Below are 23,196 nucleotides of genomic sequence, written 5' to 3'. Positions count from 1 at the left end.
CATGTCATTACACCGACAAAATAAATGGGGGGATGATGATGGCCTCGGGCGTTTAAACTCAGTTCTCCAAAAGTGGGGAAGCTTTTTACTTGTGGCTCGACTGTCCTGGTGAAAATGAATGAATTTAGTAATAACATATTATTCACTGTATTCACAATTTTTATTACTATTATTATATTGGTCATGTATTACCTCCAGATTAATAAAATCACTTGAAAAGTTAGAATAAATTTCAACTCAAAGAATAAGGAAGATCATGCCAAAAGGATCCACTGACTTTGTGGTCAAAACATTAAATGAAAAGCTTGGCACTGTTGTTGGAAAACAAATCATGTTGACTTTTTTACAGTACAGTCTGCATTTAGGCCTAAATATTGAATTCTATGGGGAAGTATTTTGCAGTGGTAGTATTCAGATCTTTTACTTGACTAAAGGTACTAATACTGCAGTGTGAGAATACTCCACTACAAGTAAAGGTCCTGCTTTTAAAACCAAACTTAAGTAAAAGGATTTAAGTATTATGAGTAAAATGTACTTTAAGTATAAAAAAGTAAAAGTACACAGTGGCTAAATGCTCCTTGTCATTAGTCAATGATGATGTTTTTCTGTTGAATTATAGTGCATTTCAGTGCTGTATTCATTTAAAGTTGTGCTTTATTTTAACAACTTTATGTTATGTAGTTTAATAATGCATCATGTTCTATATAAAATCATCATTTTTGCATAGTTTCTGTTCTGTAAGAACCAAGTAGCCTACCTCTAACAAGATACATCTAAGTGTGTTTCAATGTGTAGTTTACTTGGGTTGAAAAATACTTTTCTCAACCTATGAGGAAACATCCAATCCGTCTGTTTATCAGAAAAATATAAATTTAAAATCAACAAATTCGGAGATGCATGTTTTTTTTACTGGACTAGAAGAATATGAAAAACTTTAATCTTATGGTAAAATAATAATAATTGTGGAGTGAAAAGAACAACATTTGCCTCTAGGATTTAGTAGAGTAGAAGTATAAAGCTGAATAAAATGGGGATGCTCAAGAAAATGCCTACCTGAAATGTGTAGCTGTGTATTGCACTTCATCAAATCTCTGCAATAGTCACATAGTCTATTTTGTGATGGTGCTGGTATATAACAGCTAAAATTAGCACTTGGCCTGTTGTAGATGTCTTGAATCATTTTCTTTCATACATTTTGTTCAAAGACACAAAAAAACAAAAAAAACCAACCTGATTTAAATGGACTTTTAAAGCCCTGCAGGTCAGAGGGAGCCGGTGTTCCTCGTCGCACCAAGGACCGCCTCCAGCCATGTTGCATCAGAAGATCCGGGAAACGTCATCAGCCGTCGCCCGACACCGTGGCTGCTTACAGTACGGACACCGCAGACTTCGCAAAAGTTATCTTTTTAAACTCGGGGTGGCTTCTTTTTTTTTTTAGTTGGTATGGCTGAACAGACAGTCGTGGAGAAAATGAGCGAGCTGAAAGTGGACGAGGGCAAAAAGGTGATCCTTCTTTACCGGATACATTTAAGGCATGGTAGCTCGTTAGCAGCTAGCCTAGCCTGCTGACGTTTCGGCTTTCTTTCGTTTATGAGTAACGTTATTTTAGTTTACCGAAAGTGTTGCTGTTCTCGTGTTAAGTGTTCGTTTTCATTTCGGTTGTAATCTGTTTGTGGTAAATGGCGCCACGTTGTAATGAAGCGAGCCCGGTCGGCTAATAAACGTTGCGAGCTATTAAACGCACGCTGAACCTTACGCCGAACTCCATTCAAAATATGGACAATTTTACGTTTCTTTGCTTATCGGAAGGCCTACACACGTCGGACCTGCTTTTTGAGGTCATGCATAACTCACTCGACATTGTTTTATAACATCGGCACACACCCAGCGTGTCAAGCAAATACTTTTTATTCATTACAGCCCGTTTGTAATAAGTTTTCACATGACGACTATGCGGGCTATTTCTACCTGTAAAGGAAGGCCTCTGACGTCATACACTTGTATATGAAGTCAACGTGATTTCGTGCCCAGTGTTAGCTGTGAATGTTCAAGCGTTGTGAAGGCGTGTACCTTTTACACCCACGTTGAAACTGTACGTGTCCTTGTTAAAAGCTCAGTAACCTCACGGTGTGATTTTTGAACAGGGGGGACCTGAAGGTGGTAAAGATGGAGGGAAGAAGAAGGCAAAAAATGCTGCTGGGGACTCTGGAGGCAAAGCTGAGGTGAGTTACTAAAATAAGTGTCATAAATGATGTGGATTGGACAATCTGTGATGTCTTCTTTTACAAGAATTTGACTTGAGATGTGTATTTGTGTTGATCTCTCTAGTTGTATGCTCAGTAATCTCAAATCAGCCACCCACTATCTTCATGGTTGTTGGAGGTATCTGATCAGACACTTGTTCAAACATTAAACCGCTCGTATTTCCAAGTGGAATATATAAATTGTTCCACTGAAACAACGTCACAGTGAGATAGTCCCAACAGTTGTATTTCAGGACAGAAAATATTTCAGCGATCCAAAAAAAATCATGAGATCCAGGTTTCAGTTCCTCAGTGCAGTCTTGGTGTGTCTCAGTGCTCCAACTATTTTACGTTGACGTGTTACATCAAACAAAGGAGAAGATGAGGTATTGGTTAGACCAGGGGTGTCAAACTCATTTTAGTTAAGGGGCCACATACGGCCCACTGTGATCTCAAGTGGGCCAGACCAGTAAAATCACAGCATAATAACTGATGGGAAAAAAAAAGATTTGTCTCTTCCTCTCGTTTGCATTGTGGCTCCGGAAAGTCTCTTCTGTTTTCTCTCTTATTTGCAAGTGATTCCTTTTTTGTTTTACTTTCCGCATCTAATTGACTCCACTGTGTCCTTATCTTGTGAATTACCATACGAAAGCAGATACAAAGGGAATAAGGGGGTGACTGTCAACTGTTTTGTCACACTGTATGAAAGCTGCCCTACAGAGGAGATCTGGGAGCTTTGCTGCACACCTCTCTTTGAGGGTGCATGTAGTTGCTCCTTCTTGCAAGAATAAAATGTCCGATGTGTTTTGATTTTGAACCAAGCCTCATGAGTAATTTCTCTTAACAATAACGCATACATAACGACAATATTTCTCTATGTTTAAATCATTGGTGAAAGTTTTTGGATGATAAACCCTATTTTAAGGTACTTTCTACAATAAACTAGAAACCTAAAGAGCAAAAACTCAAGACATCAGCCCACTGTTTATCTGCCTGGGATCTCTTTGTGACGCGTTTGACGTGAAACGCGTCACAAAGCGAGCAGCGAGCGCTGCTGCCTCCGGAGCAGACGTCGCATTTACGCTGTTTTTGAAGCAATTACTGGATCGATTTTAAAAAAAAAATTACAAAACGTTTGTACTCATAAACCTCCATATTCTCATAGAAATGCAATTTCATGTCTTTCTGTAATTTTTACACTTAGCAAAGTCATCCGGCGGGCCGAGCTTGTCCCCCTGGGGGGCCGCATCCGGCCCGCGGGCCGCATGTTTGACACCCCTGGGCTAGACTAACAAAATCATTTACAGTATTTCTTCTCCACCACCTGTAATGCCTTGAAAATCAGTTTGATGTGCACTTAACCAAGACTATTAAAAGTTATACCCAGTAGCAGCATTATCTATTATCCCCTCATTTCACACCTTTTGTGTTTCTGTTTAGCTGTCCTCGCCACCTCAGTACATTGATGAGCGTCTTACATTGTACGCAAAGCTGAAAGCTGAGCATGAAGCTCTGATGGCAGAGAGGGCTGCAAAGGACAGCAGACCGATCAAGGTGACTCTCCCCGATGGAAAGGTGGTGGAGGCTGAGTCATGGAAGACCACACCTTACCAGGTGGCCTGTGGAATCAGGTCAGTGTAATTATGGGATTGCTGTAATTGTTACTTGTTAATTGTGTCGTGTTACACCTCGATTTCATGTGGCACAAAAAAAGAGGGAAAAATTCAGGGCGCTTTGGGATTCTAATTTCAGAAAGATGAGCTGTCAACCTTTTTTTTTTTTTTTTTTGCAGTCTGTAATCATTTTTACAGTTTCAAAAGCCTTCCCATTACCCAAAATTATGAAAACGGTAATTAGTAATGACACCAGCCAAACCTTTGACTGTCCACTGAAGGCAAGAAAATACTCTGGTAACTTTGGTCTTAAAAAAGTAGAGGAAACCAGCCTTGGTGTTGTCTTTTTTCGATCAGCATGGTTTAATACAGTAGGTGTGAAGAGTGCGCTAAGAGATTAAATGTTGTTAACCACAAGGCACATTAACTGACTGGACAGTAAACACTGGAAAGCTTTAGGAAATGTCAGCAACTCCTCATCATAAGTAGTAGAGTAGATGCCACACGACTTCAAAGCATCGGCCTTTCTCTCTAATGTGTTTGTGCTGCAATAAGCACATTATTGTATGCAGCTTGTGTTTTTAACTTTTTGTTGCAAATAAGTCTGTTTCTAGAGTCCAGAATTCTCCAGACCAAGTCAATTAGATATTTAGACGTAACATCCTGCTGTAAGCAGCATCCTTTAATGTCTTCATAGTGCACAGTACAAAGCTCTGGCAAACCAACACTCACCTTGTAAGACCAGCATGACTACAGCTACTGTAACACTGGTCATATTCGGGTCACATGATCAGATCATTATGGTAAACAAAAAAAAAAATCTATGTTGGGCTTGGAATTACGATCAATCTCACCTGCCATTATCTTGCATGCATGCACACATTGAGGAGGTGTGTAATGCTATAAATAGTAATAGGATCATTACTTTTGGAAAGTGTTATGGAATATTTAATACTTTGCTTTATTGGGTGTTAGGTAAACATGAAACAAATGACATTTTACATTTGACCAGTTTTGAACTGGCCAATATGATGATAAAATATAATTGATGTTTTTGTACTTTGGGTGGCTGTGGTTCAGGAGGTAGACAGGATCATCCACAAATCATAAGCTTGGTGGTGCTATTACAACATCCTCCTGTCTAGTTGTCTCAGTGGGGGGGAATGAAAGGAAAATTGTGAAGCGCTTTGAATAATTAAGCTCTATAAATGCAGCCAATTACCTTTTAATATGTGAATCTGCGCATTATTTTGATGTGGAATATTTCATGTTTTACGGTGCAGTCAAGGTCTGGCTGACAACACAGTGATTGCCAAAGTAAACAACGGTGTGTGGGACCTGGACAGACCTTTGGAAGATGACTGCAGCCTTCAGTTGCTCAAGTTTGATGATGAAGAAGCTCAAGCTGTGAGTCGACCTCATCTTTGGTCTGAATTCTTTTTTCCACTACATATGGATTAATATAGGGGAACATGGTAGAGTGAACTCATCCTAAACATCTCCTGGATACACTGCGTGATCCTCGTCAAGCACCAAAACTATGCTCACCTTTTTAATTTTACTCTGAGAAAGATTATAAAAAATATGTCTGGCATGCTTGTAATGTTATTGGTTGTTTTTTTATATATTTTTTTTTGTTGGTCCTGCAGTTCTGTTTGTAAATTTTGAATAATTCATCTCTTTTTACAAATTCTAAATTTATAACTGTCGAGAAAATATTTATTTAGTCGTGTTTTTATGCATTTTAGATAGACAGACAGACAGACAGACAGACAGACATACATACATACATACATACATACATTATTGATCCTGCAAGGGGAAATGTCTTTGTTACAGCAGCATGGAAGAGGGAGTGGGAGGTAGTAAAAATATATATATATATATATATATATATATATAAAAAAAAAAAATGTGCACAGTATATACAAATAGAATAGAATAAGATTAAATGTAATTAAATTAAATCAAAAACAGTGCAACGGTGTAAATGATGATGTAGGATGGATTTGGCCTGAGGTGAGGTATTATACAGTCTGATTGCAGAGGGCAGGAAGGATCTCCTGTATCGGTCCTTGTGACAGCAGAGCTGGATGAGTCTATTGGAGAAAATGCTCCGCTGTCCCTGCAGCAAGTGGTGGAGAAAGTGGTCAGGGTTATCCAATATGGATAAGAGTTTGTTCTTATCAAGGTTTACAATCAATAATAAACTTCAAAGCTTTGTGGTTTATCAAATGTCTGATCCACAAAGACATTAAAAGGATAAGTGAGTATATAAAATGCTGCTGTAATCATGTAGAGTTGTTAAAGCAGCAGCAGGAAGAGTCTCTTTTCAGCTTTTTTTTTATTTTTATTTTTTACAAATGGCCTATTATTTTCCCTAAAGAAGAGGCATTTGTCAATTGACATTGTAAAGTACTTACAATAAAACAATCCAGTCTCAGTTAAGGAGTTTTACATGGTACCAGTGTCCATAGCATATTTTAGTTTTAATGTATTAGCGAAGGTTCTCAGTCTTGATTTTGTTTCTTTACAATGGTGATCTTAACAGCATACAGTTTGACTCCTGCTGTTTTTCTAATTGGACACTACTTCTTGTGAATTCTTTAGGTCTACTGGCACTCCAGTGCTCACATCCTGGGAGAAGCCATGGAGAGGGTGTATGGAGGCTGCCTCTGCTACGGCCCCCCCATCGAGAACGGCTTCTACTACGATATGTTCCTGGAGAACAACGAGTGAGTCGCACAGTCTTTGCTTTTAGATTTGTCTGTGTAATTATGGCTGTTAGTCAGCATTCAGTGTTATTTCTGATGTTTACTTCAGGGCTTAGCAGCTGTCAGTCTGGTTCACTGTCTTAAGACCGGTAGCAAACACAAAGCAGGCAGATTGTAATGAACTCTAATGCTGTCGAGCTGGATTTTTCTGGGGTGTGGATTTGAAACGACATCTTTCTGTGTCTGCCTGCAGGATTGGAATCCTAAAAACAAATCCATTCAAAGCACAGACTGAGATATTACTTCAGTGAAGCTTTGAAAGTCTGTTAAGACACGCTCTGAAATTGCAACACTTTTTCTACGTAAACAACTTTTTTCACTTGACCTTTCCCTGTAACAGATGCATTTCTCCCTGCTTATGGCTGCAGGAGAGCTTGAGGAGTGCTGTCTAATTAATTCTACAACCTCCATAATGAAGTCATTTTATGCTAATGGCATTCTTGGGAACATTTTTTTTTTTTTCTACAAGGATATTTTGACATTCCTTAAGCCCTAAAGCCAAGGACTTTAAAGTATTTGCCTGTCCTTGGCAGAGGTTATCAGTCTTTGAAAGTCCAAGAATCACATCAGTGGACAAAAGGTCTGTTCACGTGTTTAAATACCTGGTCACAGCCATGATGCCCTTTGGAAATGGTGGCAGACTAAATTCAACAGTGGCTACACTTTGCATATTAATGCAGACTTTAAGTTGTGAGAGTTATCGTTGGGTGAGCTGTTCCTGTTGAGTATATCTCTATATGTTTTGGACAGGGGTGTATCGAGCAACGACTTCCCCTGTCTGGAGAACCTGTGCAAGAAAATCATCAAGGAGAAGCAGCCGTTTGAGAGGCTGGAGATAAAGAAGGAAACTCTCTTGGAAATGTTCAAGGTAACTTAAAACACCCATATGCTCCCGAAATTCATGTAGAACAAAGAAAGAATATAAAAACGCTGAAACGCCACCACTTGTCCTTCACAGTACAACAAGTTTAAGTGCCGCATTCTGAACGAGAAGGTCACCACTCCCACTACCACAGTCTACAGGTGAGTCCGGGTTCAGTGCATTTAGACGTTTTTATCTTTAAAAAAGCATTCTGGTGATTTACTCTTTTTTTATTGTCCGCAAATCCTATTGTATCCAAAGTCAGATACACCTAATTACTCGTGCCATAGACCTACCCTGCTGTCCAAAAAAACACTAAAAACACATAAATGATTAACATTGGCTCTGTAGTTTACATTGAATCCATTCCACATACACCATACCGCAGCCAGAAATCCACACACTAAATATGTAACTGAAAATAGTCCCCAAAAAATAGTAAAACTAGTTACCCCTGTAACATTTGCTTGAAACTACAAAGCTCTGTTGTTTTAGGATTTTTGTCCTTTTATCGAGCATAAAAAATATACAAAATTAACTTGTACATCTTTTGTTTTGGTCTCTGTATGGAATTTGTTGGGAACAACTTCAAAATACAGTACTTATAGCTATACCCTAAACTCATCGGGTTATCCCATTCTGCCTTTTGTTTTTTGTTTTTTTTTAAATAATGAGTGAAACGATGTTAATAAAATACTCTGCATTTCAGATGTGGCCCCTTAATTGACTTGTGTCGGGGACCCCATGTGAGACACACTGGAAAAATCAAGGCACTTAAGGTCCACAAGGTTGGTCTTTTTGTTTTTTTTGCTGTGCGTTCTATAAAGCAAACCTGCTGTTAATGTTTATGTGGATTTAAACCACGAACGATTTCAAATGCTGTGTTCTGTGCCCTGAATGTCTGGCAGTAAGCACATTCGTCCCCATTTCGAGAGTTCCCCTGTGTCTTATCCTCGGGGGATTCGATGGACCCAAAAGAACAGAGAAAACTAACATACTTCCCTTGTGGTGTGCTAGAATTCTTCTACATACTGGGAGGGAAAGGCGGACATGGAAACCCTCCAGAGGATCTATGGCATCTCCTTCCCCGACACCAAAATGCTCAAAGAGTGGGAGAAGTTTCAGGAGGAGGCCAAGAACAGGGATCACCGCAAACTGGGCCGGGTATGAACCGACATGTGAATGAGCTGTCAGTTAGCAAATGAGTTTAAAATGGTCTCCTACAGGTTTGATTGTTGCAAAAGTAGGTTATTATTGAGTTGCTGTTGCAGTCAAAAAACATAAGAATCAAAAGCAAAACACTTCAAAACTGTAAGAGCTAGGATTGGGTTTGATGTCTGATGTTACCAAGTCGCACCTTTCCACCGACAGAATATTCAAAGCGGTCTCTGAACAGTGGGAAAATCGTGTTGCATTGGCAGCAGCATTGTTACATTTACTGTTAAAAACCCATTGGCTCACAACAAGAAAAGCTTTATAGTGTTTAAAATGTAAAAGACAAACACTGAAGAAAATATCACTTGGTGAAAAGATCACGTATATTGTTCTTTTAGATGTCAAGTCCAGAAAGAAATATTGACTATAGTATGATTTAAAAAATTCCCCATCACTCATTTCCATAAAGATGGGTTGAATTTATTGTACTTCACACTCTTAAATTACAGTTTTGTGTTTATTGTTAACAAGTAATTGTTTCATTGTTGGTTGTTACCATTCATTCAGTACATGTACTAACAAGTGTGGAAAAGCAAGCTGTGCAGGATAATGAGCACATTGACAGACAGATTTGAAACCAGTTTAACCTGAGCAGTGACCCTTTAAAATGTTCAATCACACATACTAACTTTCTTTTTTGTATTCAGGAGCAGGACCTGTTCTTCTTCCATGACCTGAGTCCAGGGAGCTGCTTCTTCCTGCCAAAGGGGGCCTTCATCTACAGCACCCTGATAGAGTTCATCAGAGTAAGTCAGAGCTGTCAGCGCTCACAGCGGATAATTGCTGTGATCTCACTTTAATTAATGAGATGCAGGGAAAGACAGAGGTTATGAGGCAGAAAGACCTGAAGAGAAAGAAATGAACAGATTTGTACATTTTGTCAGCCTGTGTGATAATATTTGCTTAAAAAATGTTCACAGGAAAAAAGGCATTACTTTAATTCAAAATAACTTATACAAAGGAGCTGGAAATATTTCAATTTTTTTTTTTTTTTTTTTTTATAATCAACGATTTTCTTTTTCTTTTGCTTCAGACATACAAAAACAAAACATCCAAAATAAATAAAATATATAGATAAAACAAAAACCCAGTGGCAACCTCCCCTCCCCAACCGACCCTCACTGATCTCCTTAAAATATATGCAGGACAACATGAGTCCACAAAATCTCAGCAAACACAAATGATAGTTATAGCAATTTTTTAATTTCATCTGCAATGGTTTTCCATGTCAAAATAGTTCCAGCTGGAGCACCGTGCACTCTTGCCTCTGACATCTCCATATTAATAATATCAATATATATGTTAATCCCTTGAGCTTCGGTAATTGTATGAGGAGGTTTTCATTGTACAGCCAGCATCTTCTTGGCAACAGTGATGCCAGTTAAGAGAATAAGTCTATTAAAACATTTTCATTTTAATGAAAAGGTATTATTTAAGAGAGGCACAGTGCAAGAGCATGGAACAGTTACTTTGAATACATCAGATAGAGTAGCACAAACCACACCCCACACAACAGCTTCACATCCCTGCAGTATCTATTTAGTTAAATTTTGATGATAGAACTTTAGGTCACCGTCTTAAACAAAGGGCTAAAAAAAATAAAAGCTGTTGGAAATAAGGGACTGTGCCTTTTAAATTTTTTAGCTTCACAGATAAAACAAATGAATTCTGAATCTCAACAGAGTTTATTATTGGTAGAAACTTAGTTGGAATAAATTGAAACATGTAAAACGTATGATTGACAGCATTAAAGAAAAACTGCTGCACCTTTTCCATTATACAGAGCCACAAAATCAATCCTCATTCTCTTTCACGTTCACTTTCTTGATCTTCAGTCAGTGCATTCATAATGGAAAACACATTGGAAGCAATTTCATTTCGAAGTGGTAAAATGGATTTTTGACTGAGCAGATTTGGCGTAATGAGATTAGTTTTAATAGCAGCTCTGCCTGTACACGCAGCAAAACACCTCAAACATCCAAATATTTGGAGAATATATGAGTGTGAGGATTTACAATAAATTATACAATGTTTCATTTGTTTATCTATATTGAAAAATTGATGTCGAACAACACAGACATTCCCAAGGTGCATTAAAGCACTGAAATAATAACATTTTCATTTCACATTTGCCTGAAACCCTTCATAATGTATAAACAAACGGGGATGTGAATATACAGCGTTATAAACGTTCTTAGAGGTAGTTGGCTTTTTAAAGTCTCAGGCTTATTTATTGTTTTTTATGGGAGCCCACAGGTGTTGACAGAAACCATTTTAACCAGTTGTTTGTAGTTGTGATGTGTACACCGAATTATGAAGCTGAGTGTTGTTGTTTTTTTGTCTTAAAAGTAAAATATTTTGCTGTGTCTTTAACAGAGTGAGTACAGGAAGAGGGGCTTCCAGGAGGTGGTGACACCGAACATCTACAACAGCAAACTCTGGCAGACCTCTGGCCATTGGCAGCACTACAGCGACAACATGTTCTCCTTCGAGGCTGAAAAGGAGACCTTTGCCCTCAAACCTATGAACTGCCCTGGGCACTGGTGAGGCCTCTTTCTTTCCTCACATTCAGACTAGTTTTTATTTCAGCAAGCAACTAGAAACAAGAGAATACACAGTGTGCAGCGTACTTCTCTGAAAGAGGGTCATGGCACCATTGACCTGAGGATTTAGTTTATTAAAATTCTAAGCCAACATAAGAGCTGGTACAAACACTCAAACAACAAATATATAAATTACCTTTCTATACAGTCTACCAGTATCACACCAGTCTTACACTTGCCATTATTAAGCTGACTCTAACTCAGTTAAACAAACTGCAGTTTAAATCTACCTTTACAATTTAAAATCTTAACAGTATAGCAACAGATACTTACATACCTCTTCAGGAGGGGTGGAGGTCCTAATATCCTAAAACAATTTCCTTTCTACCTACCTCTTTCTTTCTAACATTTTCTCTTACATACATACAGTTTTTATCTCGGTTTTATACGAGAGGAACTGAAGCAAGTCTCCTTTCAAAATAAAAGCATCCAAAAAAGGAAGCACAGCAAATCAACTGTTTCACAAAGCCGTCCTTCACTAGAGATACAATATATTACAAGAGATACGAGTTATTTACAGAGGAAAATGAAAAACACACCCACTTCTGTTACACACTGTGCATCAAGTCTTGCTGTAGTGTGAAATAGATATTTGTAGTTGGTTTCTGTCTGTAATCAGAGACACAACCGTTTGTTGGAGGCAGAGCTGTTTGTTCTTCAGCATTAACTGTGTTTTTACCATTGAATGAACTCGGAGAACAGAACAAAATGTTTAACCTCTGTTCAATATTTAGTTTGATATCTAAAAAAGGATTCAGCCCAGCACAGGAACCACCTTTAAGCAATGTTTTACCACAACTGAATGCCGTGAGTCAGTCTTTGACTGCGTCCACATCATCCATCTTCATCCATGCAATCATTTTATTGCAACTGCTCATAACTAGTTTCCATCCATACTAGCACGCCTGAAAACACATTTGACAACAATGTCCATGAAACAGTGGCTTGTACATTCAAAGACTATTTCCCCCTTTCTGTTAATGTAGACAGTTGATTTAGGGGCTTATTTTATTCATATGTTTGAGCAGTCAATTCATTCCAAGCATGTGTTTGTCTGTGTCATCATTTTCAAAAGTCTCCACTAAAACAGGGTCAGCAGTGTTTTTAAAAGTCTCTGTTTTCGGGGTTTGAAAACATCTCAATATGGACGATGGGTGTAAAATTATGAAAATGGTGTTTTAAAATGACAGCTTACTAGTGTGGATGTAGTCTTTGTGAAATGGCTTCATATTTCACTGCTGCAGTAGTTTGTCGGTTCAGCTGAACTCGTAATAGACTGATGCTCTTGCCATGTTTTCAGTTGTTCAATGACCCAGTTCAATTTAGTGCCAAATGCTGCATTGCAGTGTGAAGAGCCAGACTGCAGCTCTTTGTATTCAAATCTTTTATCTGCTTTTAACTGTTCCAGTCTTTCTGCCATCCACATTAACAGCCTGTCTGTCGCTCACAGTGGAATAAAAAACGGAGTTTGTAAACACATTTTGTGTTAAATATCAGTTTTAAAACCCAAACAATTTACAGATAATACAACATGTTAGTCAAATCTTTCACAGTCGTGCTAAAGGGGTAGACCGATTTTCAGGTATTGTAATACCTCCATGGTGAATTTGGCAGCTGTATTGTGGTGTGTTTTTTTTTTACACTTTGCTTGTTCGTCTGTTTGGCACCAGTCTGATGTTTGATCACCGGCCTCGCTCCTGGAGAGAGCTGCCCCTTCGCATGGCCGACTTTGGCGTCCTGCACAGGAACGAGCTGTCAGGAGCCCTGACTGGCCTCACCCGTGTGCGCCGCTTCCAGCAGGATGATGCTCATATCTTCTGCACCATGGACCAGGTCAGATCTGCACCGAGCTCCACTCACAAAACACACATTTTGGAGTTATTCAAATCTTGACGGGAAAAAAAAATTACAATTTATTTTTACACATGGAAGTCTGTTTACAAACCTGGGGTCTATTGCTTCATAAGTGGGAAAATAAGTTGTATAGAGCCGTTTGTGGTTAATAAATTGCACCTAGTGTGGCTGCTTGAGGTTTTGTCAGTTGAGGCTGAAGGTTTTAAGTTTGAGAATTAAAAAAAAAATCTGCAGGAGTAGAGTTATTATGGAATAAAACTGCATCAACTTTTGATCATGTTTATAGGACTGCAATAGTAAATTCATGCAATACTCTTTGGGACACATTTCCCATCGATTCATTTTAAATACCTCTTTAAAATACCATTAAATACCATTTTAAAATACCTTTTGATTAATGTTTACTCAGGTTATAACAGCAATTCATACAAAAATACACTTTAAAGCCACTTAAACAATGTTATGACATGATTGTGAAAAAACAAGCAAACAGTTTACAGAGAAGTGGTTTTCTGAGGAGAATAGTTCATGTTTGAAGGCTCTCAGTGCATCAGTGTCTCGTTGAATAAATTCAAGAAATGTTGTCAGTGAACGATCAGTCACATTCAAGGTGAAAGCAGAGGCGTCCACATGCTGCTGCAGCTTGATGTAGCAACTGAACGTTAAGTCCTTTGACCAAAGAACAGAACTGCAAACATTGATACACACAAACAGGATTGTGGGAGATCGAAGAGATTTCTTAATTAGTTTGTTCAAATGTAGTGATACAGCAACTTGCAGCCGGGATCCCACTGATTTTGTTTACCAGTGCTGGCAGTGGATTGGATGGTTAATTATTTGATTGCACTTTGTACACAAATTATTTCACGTTCAATCTTCTTTTTTTTTTCTTTTTTTTTGCTGCAGCAGCTGGAAATCACCGCTTGTTCTCTTATTGTCTTCAATTATTTACCAAATTTAAGCAAACTTAAAGCAGACTGAGGGAAATATGGTCTTATCTTTGTCGGCAATTAATTTGTTATCAGTTAGTCCAGAAGGTGACCTACGTTCAGGAAGTACAAACAAACATTTCATTTCTTTTTAGATGTTTTAGTTGTTTTATGAACATAGGACACATAATATTCTGACCAAATGTTTCTGGTAGTTAGATTGTTCATTGAGAACTGAGCAGTTCTTTGTCAAATACAATTTTGGATCATGTTTTGTTTACCTTGAATATTTAATTCTTCATTTCTTATATCACAAATCAATAGCAGTCATTCCCCCACGTTTAAACCTGCAGCCATGTCCAGATGGATGATACAAATTCTGTTGCATTTTATTATCGACCCCAGATTGAAGAGGAGATCAAGGGATGCCTGGACTTCCTGCGGACCGTGTATGATGTGTTTGGCTTCACTTTCAAACTCAACCTCTCCACAAGACCAGAGAAGTTCCTGGGAGACCCAGGCATCTGGGACCAAGCAGAGAAGGTAATCAAGACGGCCTCTTGTTTCTCTCAATATATTAGAAAATATGAGCACCACTCACACAAAGTCTCGCTGGAGAGTTAAGATGCTGATGTATGATATTATCAAGAAGGAAATACCAGATCCCCTCCAGACAGCGTCAGACAGAATGAGATTTGTACACTCGGAGAACATTTTTTATTTTAATGAGTTTTTTTCTGTAGACCAGCCATCAGCTCTGAAGAAGTAAATGCTTGTTCTTCTCCAGAGAATCCGTCCACACGTCAGTGCTATCAGGTCTGCCATTTTTCCGTCAAATCAAGTTTACTCCCTGAAGACCAGCTCCACATTTTTACATCTGCGGTTCGGCTCTAATTTGCTCTAAAACAAGTCCAAACAAATAATAACTGAGTGAATTGGACTGAATGATAATACGTCTTTATTGCTTGGCACGTCAGCATTAAAAGGAGCCACAGAAAAGATCTCTCTTGAGACAACTTTAAGTCTGAGGGAAGAATCTGTAGAATTGAGAGAAGTTAAATGGCAGTAAAAGTTCAAAAGATCCTACCTGTATGCTGCGGTGTATTATCAGTTGCACAAGTGTTTGAAGAACATCAATATTGTTTGTTAGTCTGGCAAAGTATTTACCAGCAGGCTCGGAATCTGTGAAAAGGTGTTTGTTGATAAACACGAGGCAGGAGGTGAGATTTTCTTTTCACATTGCATCCATTTTCCTCTTGATCTGATCGTGGGGTAATGCTGTTTCAACATCTGCAGTGCGAATTACCACACTCTGTTTATGCCACGAAGACGTTTGATTGGTTTGCTTTCCTCTGTTAAGTGTTGTTGTTGTTTTTTTGCGCTGTTGGAAACTCATTTTACAGACTAGGCTGAGGCTCTTTTTTTTTTTTTTTTTTGTGCCTCGCTGTCCCCACTTCATTGATTTTTTTTTGTGTTTTTGTTTTTTTGTATTGCATTTATTGTCTTGTTTTTTTGGCGGTGTTGGGTTTGTCTTCTTAATCCGCGGTAGACAGCAGAATGTTGTGGAGGTTCAAAATGCATCCTCTGTCCTGCTAACAGAAAATGCTCCATTGTTCTCACCCACAGCCCAAAAATTGGTGATTTTGTTTTTGGTCCGACAAATCACCAAGAACTGCAGACAAATTCATATTCGAATAAATGACAAATTAATAAGCAGGGTAAAAAGCAGAAAAGTGGTATTTACCCTTTATTCGCTGCACTCTTTGCTCTTCTGTTTTTTTTTTTTTTTTTTAATTCATGGGTATTTTCATAAACCTCAAAGAGCTCCTTTTAATTTGTGCTGCTGTTTCACAGTCAGTGGTGTCATCGTTCTGTCCTCCGTGCATCATTTTCATTTTATTGTCAGCTGTATCTTTTGCCTGCTGGAAGAAGAGGATTACTGAATCTGGAAGTTATTTTTAACATGTTATTTTATTATCTATGAATCGATCAATAAGGCGGTCACAGGAATTATTTAAATACGAAACACTTTGTAGTGTGCTGCTGGACAGAAGTCTACAAACAGATGAAATGAGCCGTGTCTTAGTGACTGCATGTTAATGACGTTGTGCCTCCGCCTTTCTGTAATTAACATTCTGTCACAGTTCTCAGGATAGGGATAATAACCATAAAAGAATAAATGATAATGACTTGTACAGCTGTCATACTTGACCTATCAGGACACATTTCTCTGAGAAAAACATTCTTTAACTTCAGCGCTGACTTTTTATGATTAATGTTTGGATGCACAAAGGTGGAAAATTATTTACACAGAAAAGTGACTTGTGAACTTGGCAGAGTGACGGGAACAGAACTTGCTGCATGTTTCCCTCACCCCATTAAGTGCCACAAGCAACCATAAAATATTATTGCGACATTAACATTTCTCAGTTCAGTGATTAGTTCCAGATGAAGAAAATGTCAGGTCTAAATATGCAGCTTTACTTTTTAACACCACTGTTTACCTACATGTTGGCTAGCCACTGGAATTATAACAAAGCAGTATTGTGTTTGTTTTTACAGCAACTGGAGAACAGCTTGAATGACTTTGGGGAGAAATGGGTTTTGAACCCGGGTGACGGAGCTTTCTATGGACCCAAGGTGAGCTGTGCACCGCAGTAATGTGGTAGTTAAACTGTGAAACAGCAGGGGGGAACCTGCTGATCACGTGTCCTTTTTTCTTTTCTTTTTTTCTGCAGATCGACATTGAGATCAAGGATGCCATTGGTCGATACCATCAGTGTGCCACAATACAGCTCGACTTCCAGCTGCCGATCCGCTTTAATCTCACCTTTGTCAGGTAACTATTCACCTGCTTTTTATTCTTTTAAAGGTCAATCGATAGAATAGAATCATATTTTGGTTTCGTTGCTGCAAATGCTGCTGTGTATTACAGAATTCAACATATGGTCATACAATTAACATATCCAAACATAAAGGTTTCATATGCTGGAGAACTTAATGTGATGGCATGTGGGATAAAATTTAAGTGCCAGTTTATAAAATGAAAATAGGATTGACCTGAAAGAAGCTGTATAATATCCATTTACTACAGAGGGCTAGGCAATATGACACTTCCCAGACCAATATATATGTCAAAAATGATCTTATTACATCACGTAGTCTGACTCACTTGAACGTTATCTATGTTGTCGTTCTCAAAATCCCTGTTGCAGTGGAAAAAAAAAACAAAAAAAAACCTCCATACTACACTCTCCATGCTGAAAATGTGCGAAAGGTTTTGACAAATATTTGGATCATATAATAACACAGGACTGCAGGTTTATTTTTGCATTTTTGTTACTGTTCCAGTACTTAGTTGTCCTCCTTGTTTGCCACCACCATATTGTGGGTCCCTTGTTAAACAGTCATTTTACACAACGTTGAACTTCACCGGCCCAAGTATGAGAATAGCTTTTCCGGTAATACGGCTTTTGAAAGAGGATGTGAGCTTGTATTAGAGGATGAGACAATTACATGTTAACACCATCAGGTATTGTTTTTGATTGGAGAGAGTACCGGTGTAACGGACTTCTAGTGTTGCATTATGGGCTGTTTGCCGCTTTAATTTTGCTAGTGTGTGTTTTCAGTCCATTTATAGTGAGTCGTTCAAAGTCAGTCAGCCTGTAAAGTGTTTGGTTAACCCAGTTTAACCTGCAGGAGTTTCTGAAGGCTCGTGGAACGTGTTGCTGCCGCTGCTCCATGACAGAAACGGAAAACAAGTTCATAGTGTCTCCCAAAGTCTTTACTGCAGAAATGAACCAGGGAGAAAATGTGTCAGAACAACAGATGTCACGGATGATGAGCTCCAAAAGATTCAAGAGTCTGACAGGAGAAAGTCCGAGTCTGTGATAGAAAAGAAACACAAACGAAGGTTTTATATACCTTCATGTTTTATGTAATCACTTATACAAGAGAGAAGGCTTCAGTGATGAGGACTCTTCCACATTAATGGTATCTCAGGGAAACTTTACCAACAGGCCAAGTTCAAATGTTTCCTCGTATTACAAAGTCTCACAATCACCCCGCACTCGGGTCAAATACAACATGCAACTGTGTGACTTTTTCAAAACTGAACAATTTTAGAATCTTTCATGGGTCTTACTTTGTCGCTGCCGCTGGCATTATTCAGCTCACACGTGTGAGCGTCTCCAAGGAAACAGCAGCTTACATTACTGTTGTGATGTTGTTTGAGAGAAAGTCCTCTTCTCGGTATTGTGATTTAGGTATTTGTAATACATATAAAATAAAAAAAGAAATCTCATATTGCCGGGTCCCAGTACTAAGGTGTTTTTTTTTTTTTTTTTTTTTTTAGCTGCTTCAGAGGTTAAGAGTTTTAACATTTAGCTGTAAAATTTGTGTTGAAATTTAACCAACCCTGTTAAGAATTAATGAATTAACCATGTAAAACAATATACAATATTTTCTCCAGGTGATCATTGTTGTTTTTATTTTGGATTTCTGTATAAAAGTTCCTACGTTTTTTTTTTTTTCATCCTTCAAATGCTTCCGTAGCCATGACGGTGAGGACAAGAAGAGACCAGTGATCATCCACAGAGCCATCCTGGGATCAGTCGAGAGGATGATCGCTATTCTGACCGAGAACTATGGAGGCAAATGGTTTGTCAACGATCAAAACGTTTTGTTTTATTGCCGCCATTTCAGAGTGTTGATAATACTTTTCCCGATTCATGGGACAGGATTAAAAGCACCTCAGCTCTGTGTAGCTGTAAATATCTGCACAGGTTTCTTACAGATTGCGTCTGGCCAGCTTTTCTACTTATCACCTAAATGCAAACACAGTATGTCCTGTTGTGTTTCAGGCCGCTGTGGCTCTCTCCCTGTCAGGTGATGGTTGTACCTGTGGGACCGACCTGCGAGGAGTACGCCGAGAAGGTAAGCACCGACCGCAGATACTTAAGTACATACTCAACATTATGCTGCTTTTAGAGCTGTTCAACTCGTGCAGTCGTTTTGATCAGTGACGCATTTGGTTACAGGCTAGAATCCTGTGCTGTTAAACTATTGCAGTTAACTGGGCCCATAAAGTGCTGTTGTATGCTTTACGACGAATTATCATACAGGCCCGGGTAGTATGGCCAAAAACTCAGCTTTGTTTTCATGGCTTAAAAGACGTACAGGAAGGGTAGAACTTAATGTATGTAATCTTATTATTACTTCAGGCCACTGGTTCCATTAAGCCCTGTTCAGACCAAAATTGAATCTCGAGATGAAACCGTTTAAAGATACTGCAGGGAAAAGTTGCAACAGTGAGAATCGGACCTTCTTAGCTCGGCTTAAGCCGGCTGATTGTGTTGCTGTCTAGTTATTGAATGTAAATTTCAATAGTTGGGGATTATTCGATGAGACATCAACTCCTCTAAATGATGGAACTGCTCCAGCATTGTCGGAAAAAAGACATAACTTGGCATCAGGCCCCTCGACTGTCTCGTTTTTTTTAGGTTTTCACCATTTCATTACTTCCAAAAATGCAACTGTTGCAAGTAACTCACTATCTCTACCCTCATGCACACACAACTAGAGCCAGGAAAGTGGATCACAATTTTGACAGGAGTTTGGATGGATTTTTAGAACAGAAAGTTTGAGGGATAATTTTTTTTACTTCCCTCAGTTTTCTTTTAGTTTTATTCAGTTGAAAGTTATAGCTGATTAAAAAAAAAAAAAAAAATGATTGACAGAGCTACAAAAGCAAAACTCGGGTTGCAATAAACCTGAATTTTGAAATGGGTTTGGGACTTTTCAATTTGATCATTTTTGTGTTTATCACATTTGTAAAATAGCAAATTTGTGAAATAAATTTGTGTAGCTTTGCAGTCCTGATATCCATGTAAATAGAAAAGACAGCAGGTCCACAGTTGATTAAGTAAAAAAAAAAAAACTGATGGAAATGTTCGCAGTCATGTAATCTTTGCTCCATCCAGATTGAAAACTTTTCCAAAATGTCATATTTGAAGAAAAAAAAAAGATTTGTGGAAGCAGATGAATCCATTTCCAAAACATATTGACAGACTGTTTTATCTGCTGCTCTTGTCAACGTGGCAGGTCAAGCAGGAATTCCACAACAGCGGCTTCATGACTGACGTGGACCTCGACCCCGGCTGCACTCTGAACAAGAAGATCAGAAATGCGCAGCTGGCTCAGTACAACTTCATCCTGGGTCAGAGGAAACACACATTTCTTTCACTGGTCTGTCTGTCCTTTCCTCTCCCTCCAGATATTGAGTTTCTTTTTCCTTTGTTGTCTTTGCATATTTCCCCCGTCTGAAAAAGTGGTGGGAGAGAAGGAGAAGACGAGCAACACTGTGAACGTACGCACCCGAGACAACAAAGTGCACGGTGAGCGCAGTGTGGAGGAGTGCATCGAGCGCCTGAAACAGCTCAAGACCTCCAGGAGTCGGAACGCCGAAGAGGAATTCTGAGCTCGCTGAAACGACGTCTCTCAACAGTACCTCCAGCCTCTTAAAGGGCCACGCGGTTAAAATCAGTTTGTGATGTGGGGATAAAACTGCCTTCAAATGTCGCCTAGTCTCTGCTTTTTACGGAAGTTGGTTTTCTGATACGCCGATCATGTCCTCTGTTGTCTCTTATTACTGTTTTCGGTTATGGTAAGCCAACGGCTGCTGTACTCCATGGAATGAAGTTTAATTGGCCTCGTCCCTTCCGCTTATAGTGACAAACGGCTCGTAAGACGTAACAGCCTTTTCAGAACACCTCTGTAAATAAATAGGATCATAGAACTTCTCTCAACACCTTTGTTCATATTACATGAACCCACAGAGGGGAAGTGGTTTGTACTGTCTGAACAGTTTGTGTTAGTCACTTGTTATATCTTCAGGGAATTGTACATGAGTTACAATTTTGATAATTAAACAAAGATATTCTTAATGGAAGTGTGTTGTTGTTGTTTTTTAAATATCAGATAAGACATCTTTTTCTCCTGTGGGGAAATTGCAGGATGAAATTTTTCAGTTTTTGCTGCTGCAAACCAACAGTCATGCTAAAAATCTGTACATATACACGTTGCCCAGAAAATTACAGGTCTTGCAAGCTGATAAGTCCATATGTATTGACATTGCATTATAATAATGACGTATGAGTGCAGTGTAGACTCTCCCAACACTTGGCTAATGTAGTTTACAATCTCGTGATTCTACATATTTAGGTCAAAGTTGAAATTAGACAGTTCAGGATTGGAAATATGTAATTTTCCACAAGGGAGACGCAGAATTGGAGAGATGAGTGTGAGCGAGAATCGGATCCTTATCAGCTTCCTCCTCTAATGCATCGTCACTGAGGACGGAAACGAGCGCTGTGCCGGCGGGGAAACACCTGATGCTCCTCATTATTACATGCTTGCTGAACTCAACATTTACTTTGGCTGTCTGCACCAATACACTAAAGCATGAAAAGGTTGATGTAAACATTGTCAACTCTGTTTTATACTTTGGTATTTTTAAAACTGTCCGAAGAGTCTTATTTTTTATTCAAAGAAAATGTTTTCAATTAGACATAAGGAGGATGAAAAACCGTAAAGAGATCACACAAATGAAGGCATGCTACTCAAGTAGTGCCCGAGTTGCACACTTTTTGTGCATTTTGAGGATATTTCAAATCTGTGTATTTTGCACCCAACTCACATTATCAATCCAACCACTAGTGGGTGCTACAGCTTTGTGCTTTACTTGCACAGCTGGAACAGACACATGGTGACTTTCAGCAGTTAAACAGCTCGGGGGAAGTGACCGAGCTCAGACTTAATACCAAGAGAGTTTCTGTGGAGAGAAATGCACCACAGACTTGGACAAATAAACTACAATGCTTTAGTATTTATAAAGTGCTTGAGTGGGTTTAATATTTGGAGACTCACGCTCTTCTTCCTGCTGCAGAACATGGCTTTAACTGCTCCCTGTTTATTTGGAAATGACTTATTTAAATCACGCAAACGTCCTCCCATTAATTTAAGAAGGGAAAGAAGGCACGGCACGAAGGTTGACGTTATAGCGAAGGAGGCAGCAAATGCCAAACTCTGACTACAGGCTAATGAAAACATTGATTTTGGCTGCTCCACAAGTTGTGATTAATTACAATATGCGAGAAGCCATCAATTATTTTCAGCACCAAATAAAATATGTTCACAGGTTTGGTTCTTTGTACGGTTCTATATTTTATACTTAGTCAGAAACAGGTGTAAAAGCCTCTGTCCTTTTTAGTTTTGTAAAATGTTTTAACGCAAAAGCAAATGTATTTCTGTTAAAAACTATATTGATCGGACAGACTTGGCCTTCACACTGATTTCTTACTCTTAAAATCAGCTTTTGGATTTATCTGTCTGAGGACAAAGGAGAGCAGAAATGAACAAACCAATCAGATGTCACAAACTAATGCGTCTCTGTTGGTTTGAAGACGCCCTCTTATCACATCTGACCACAAGGGGGAACAGCTGAACCAGGATGTTGTGGGAGGAAAAAGGACTAATGGGCCTAATGTCAGTGGAGTGTGGGAGAGAAAAACATTTTGATAAGGGGTTAATGAAAAAGTCAATGGAGTAGGAGAGTGTCAACAGACAGAGCGAGACAACCAGAAGACTCCAGGGACTCGGCTGTTGACTCTCGGCCTGCCTGTGAATCCTCGCTCCCTCTTGTCCCGTTGGATCCTTCCTGAATGCTTCACTGACGACCTGACCATGAAGGGTCACAACGCTCCACTGAACTGAGCAAACTTTCCTCTCTCATGCCACACGTGCATTTTGAGGTATTGATTCGCACGTTAACAGGCCTCACTGCAGCTCTTCACATGGATAATAAGATACAAGACTTTATTAATCCCACAGTGGGGACATGTTGTCGTCACAGCAGCAAAGGAACACGTTTAGGGGAGAAAAAAAAAAAAAAAAAAAGACAAAATACAGGTGAGTCATGATGTGAAGTGAACTCTCATTTCATGGCAGTGAGTTTAGTTTTTTTTTTCCTGTTTTCATGACAAATCTTTAATGCTCTGTATTATTTGTTTTCTTTTTTGGCAATTTATTTATTTAGGCCTACATT

General features: G+C 38.8%; 1 protein-coding gene across 1 annotated transcript; it reads left to right on the top strand.

The window, feature by feature from the left end:
- The first annotated feature begins 1,333 nt into the window (after window positions 1-1,333).
- tars1 (threonyl-tRNA synthetase 1) lies at window positions 1,334-21,037 on the top strand. Its single transcript, XM_069138653.1, has 19 exons — window positions 1,334-1,503; window positions 2,145-2,222; window positions 3,684-3,874; window positions 5,140-5,263; window positions 6,467-6,591; window positions 7,381-7,498; window positions 7,589-7,653; window positions 8,202-8,280; window positions 8,510-8,656; window positions 9,355-9,453; window positions 11,084-11,250; window positions 12,981-13,143; window positions 14,499-14,636; window positions 16,656-16,733; window positions 16,832-16,932; window positions 18,648-18,752; window positions 18,956-19,028; window positions 20,196-20,310; window positions 20,423-21,037. Exons 1-19 carry the CDS (start codon window positions 1,444-1,446, stop codon window positions 20,569-20,571), a joined length of 2,175 nt encoding a protein of 724 aa, XP_068994754.1. The 5' UTR covers window positions 1,334-1,443; the 3' UTR covers window positions 20,572-21,037.
- Window positions 21,038-23,196: the final 2,159 nt, after the last annotated feature.

This window comes from Embiotoca jacksoni, unplaced genomic scaffold (genome assembly GCF_022577435.1).
Source record: "Embiotoca jacksoni isolate LCO1_2020_lvr unplaced genomic scaffold, fEmbJac1.0.p SCAF_8, whole genome shotgun sequence".
NCBI lineage: Eukaryota > Metazoa > Chordata > Actinopteri > Embiotocidae > Embiotoca > Embiotoca jacksoni.
Note: the sequence above shows the minus strand (reverse complement) of the source record. Positions and strands in the feature narration are given on the sequence as shown.

Bases quoted from the DNA above. Each gene is read 5' to 3' on its own strand.
- tars1 (XM_069138653.1), top strand. From the start codon at position 1,444: ATGGCTGAACAGACAGTCGTGGAGAAAATGAGCGAGCTGAAAGTGGAC. The intron at 6,592-7,380 runs GTGAGTCGCACA...TGTTTTGGACAG, and splicing joins ATGTTCCTGGAGAACAACGA to GGGTGTATCGAGCAACGACT. The intron at 19,029-20,195 runs GTAAGCACCGAC...TCAACGTGGCAG, and splicing joins GCGAGGAGTACGCCGAGAAG to GTCAAGCAGGAATTCCACAA.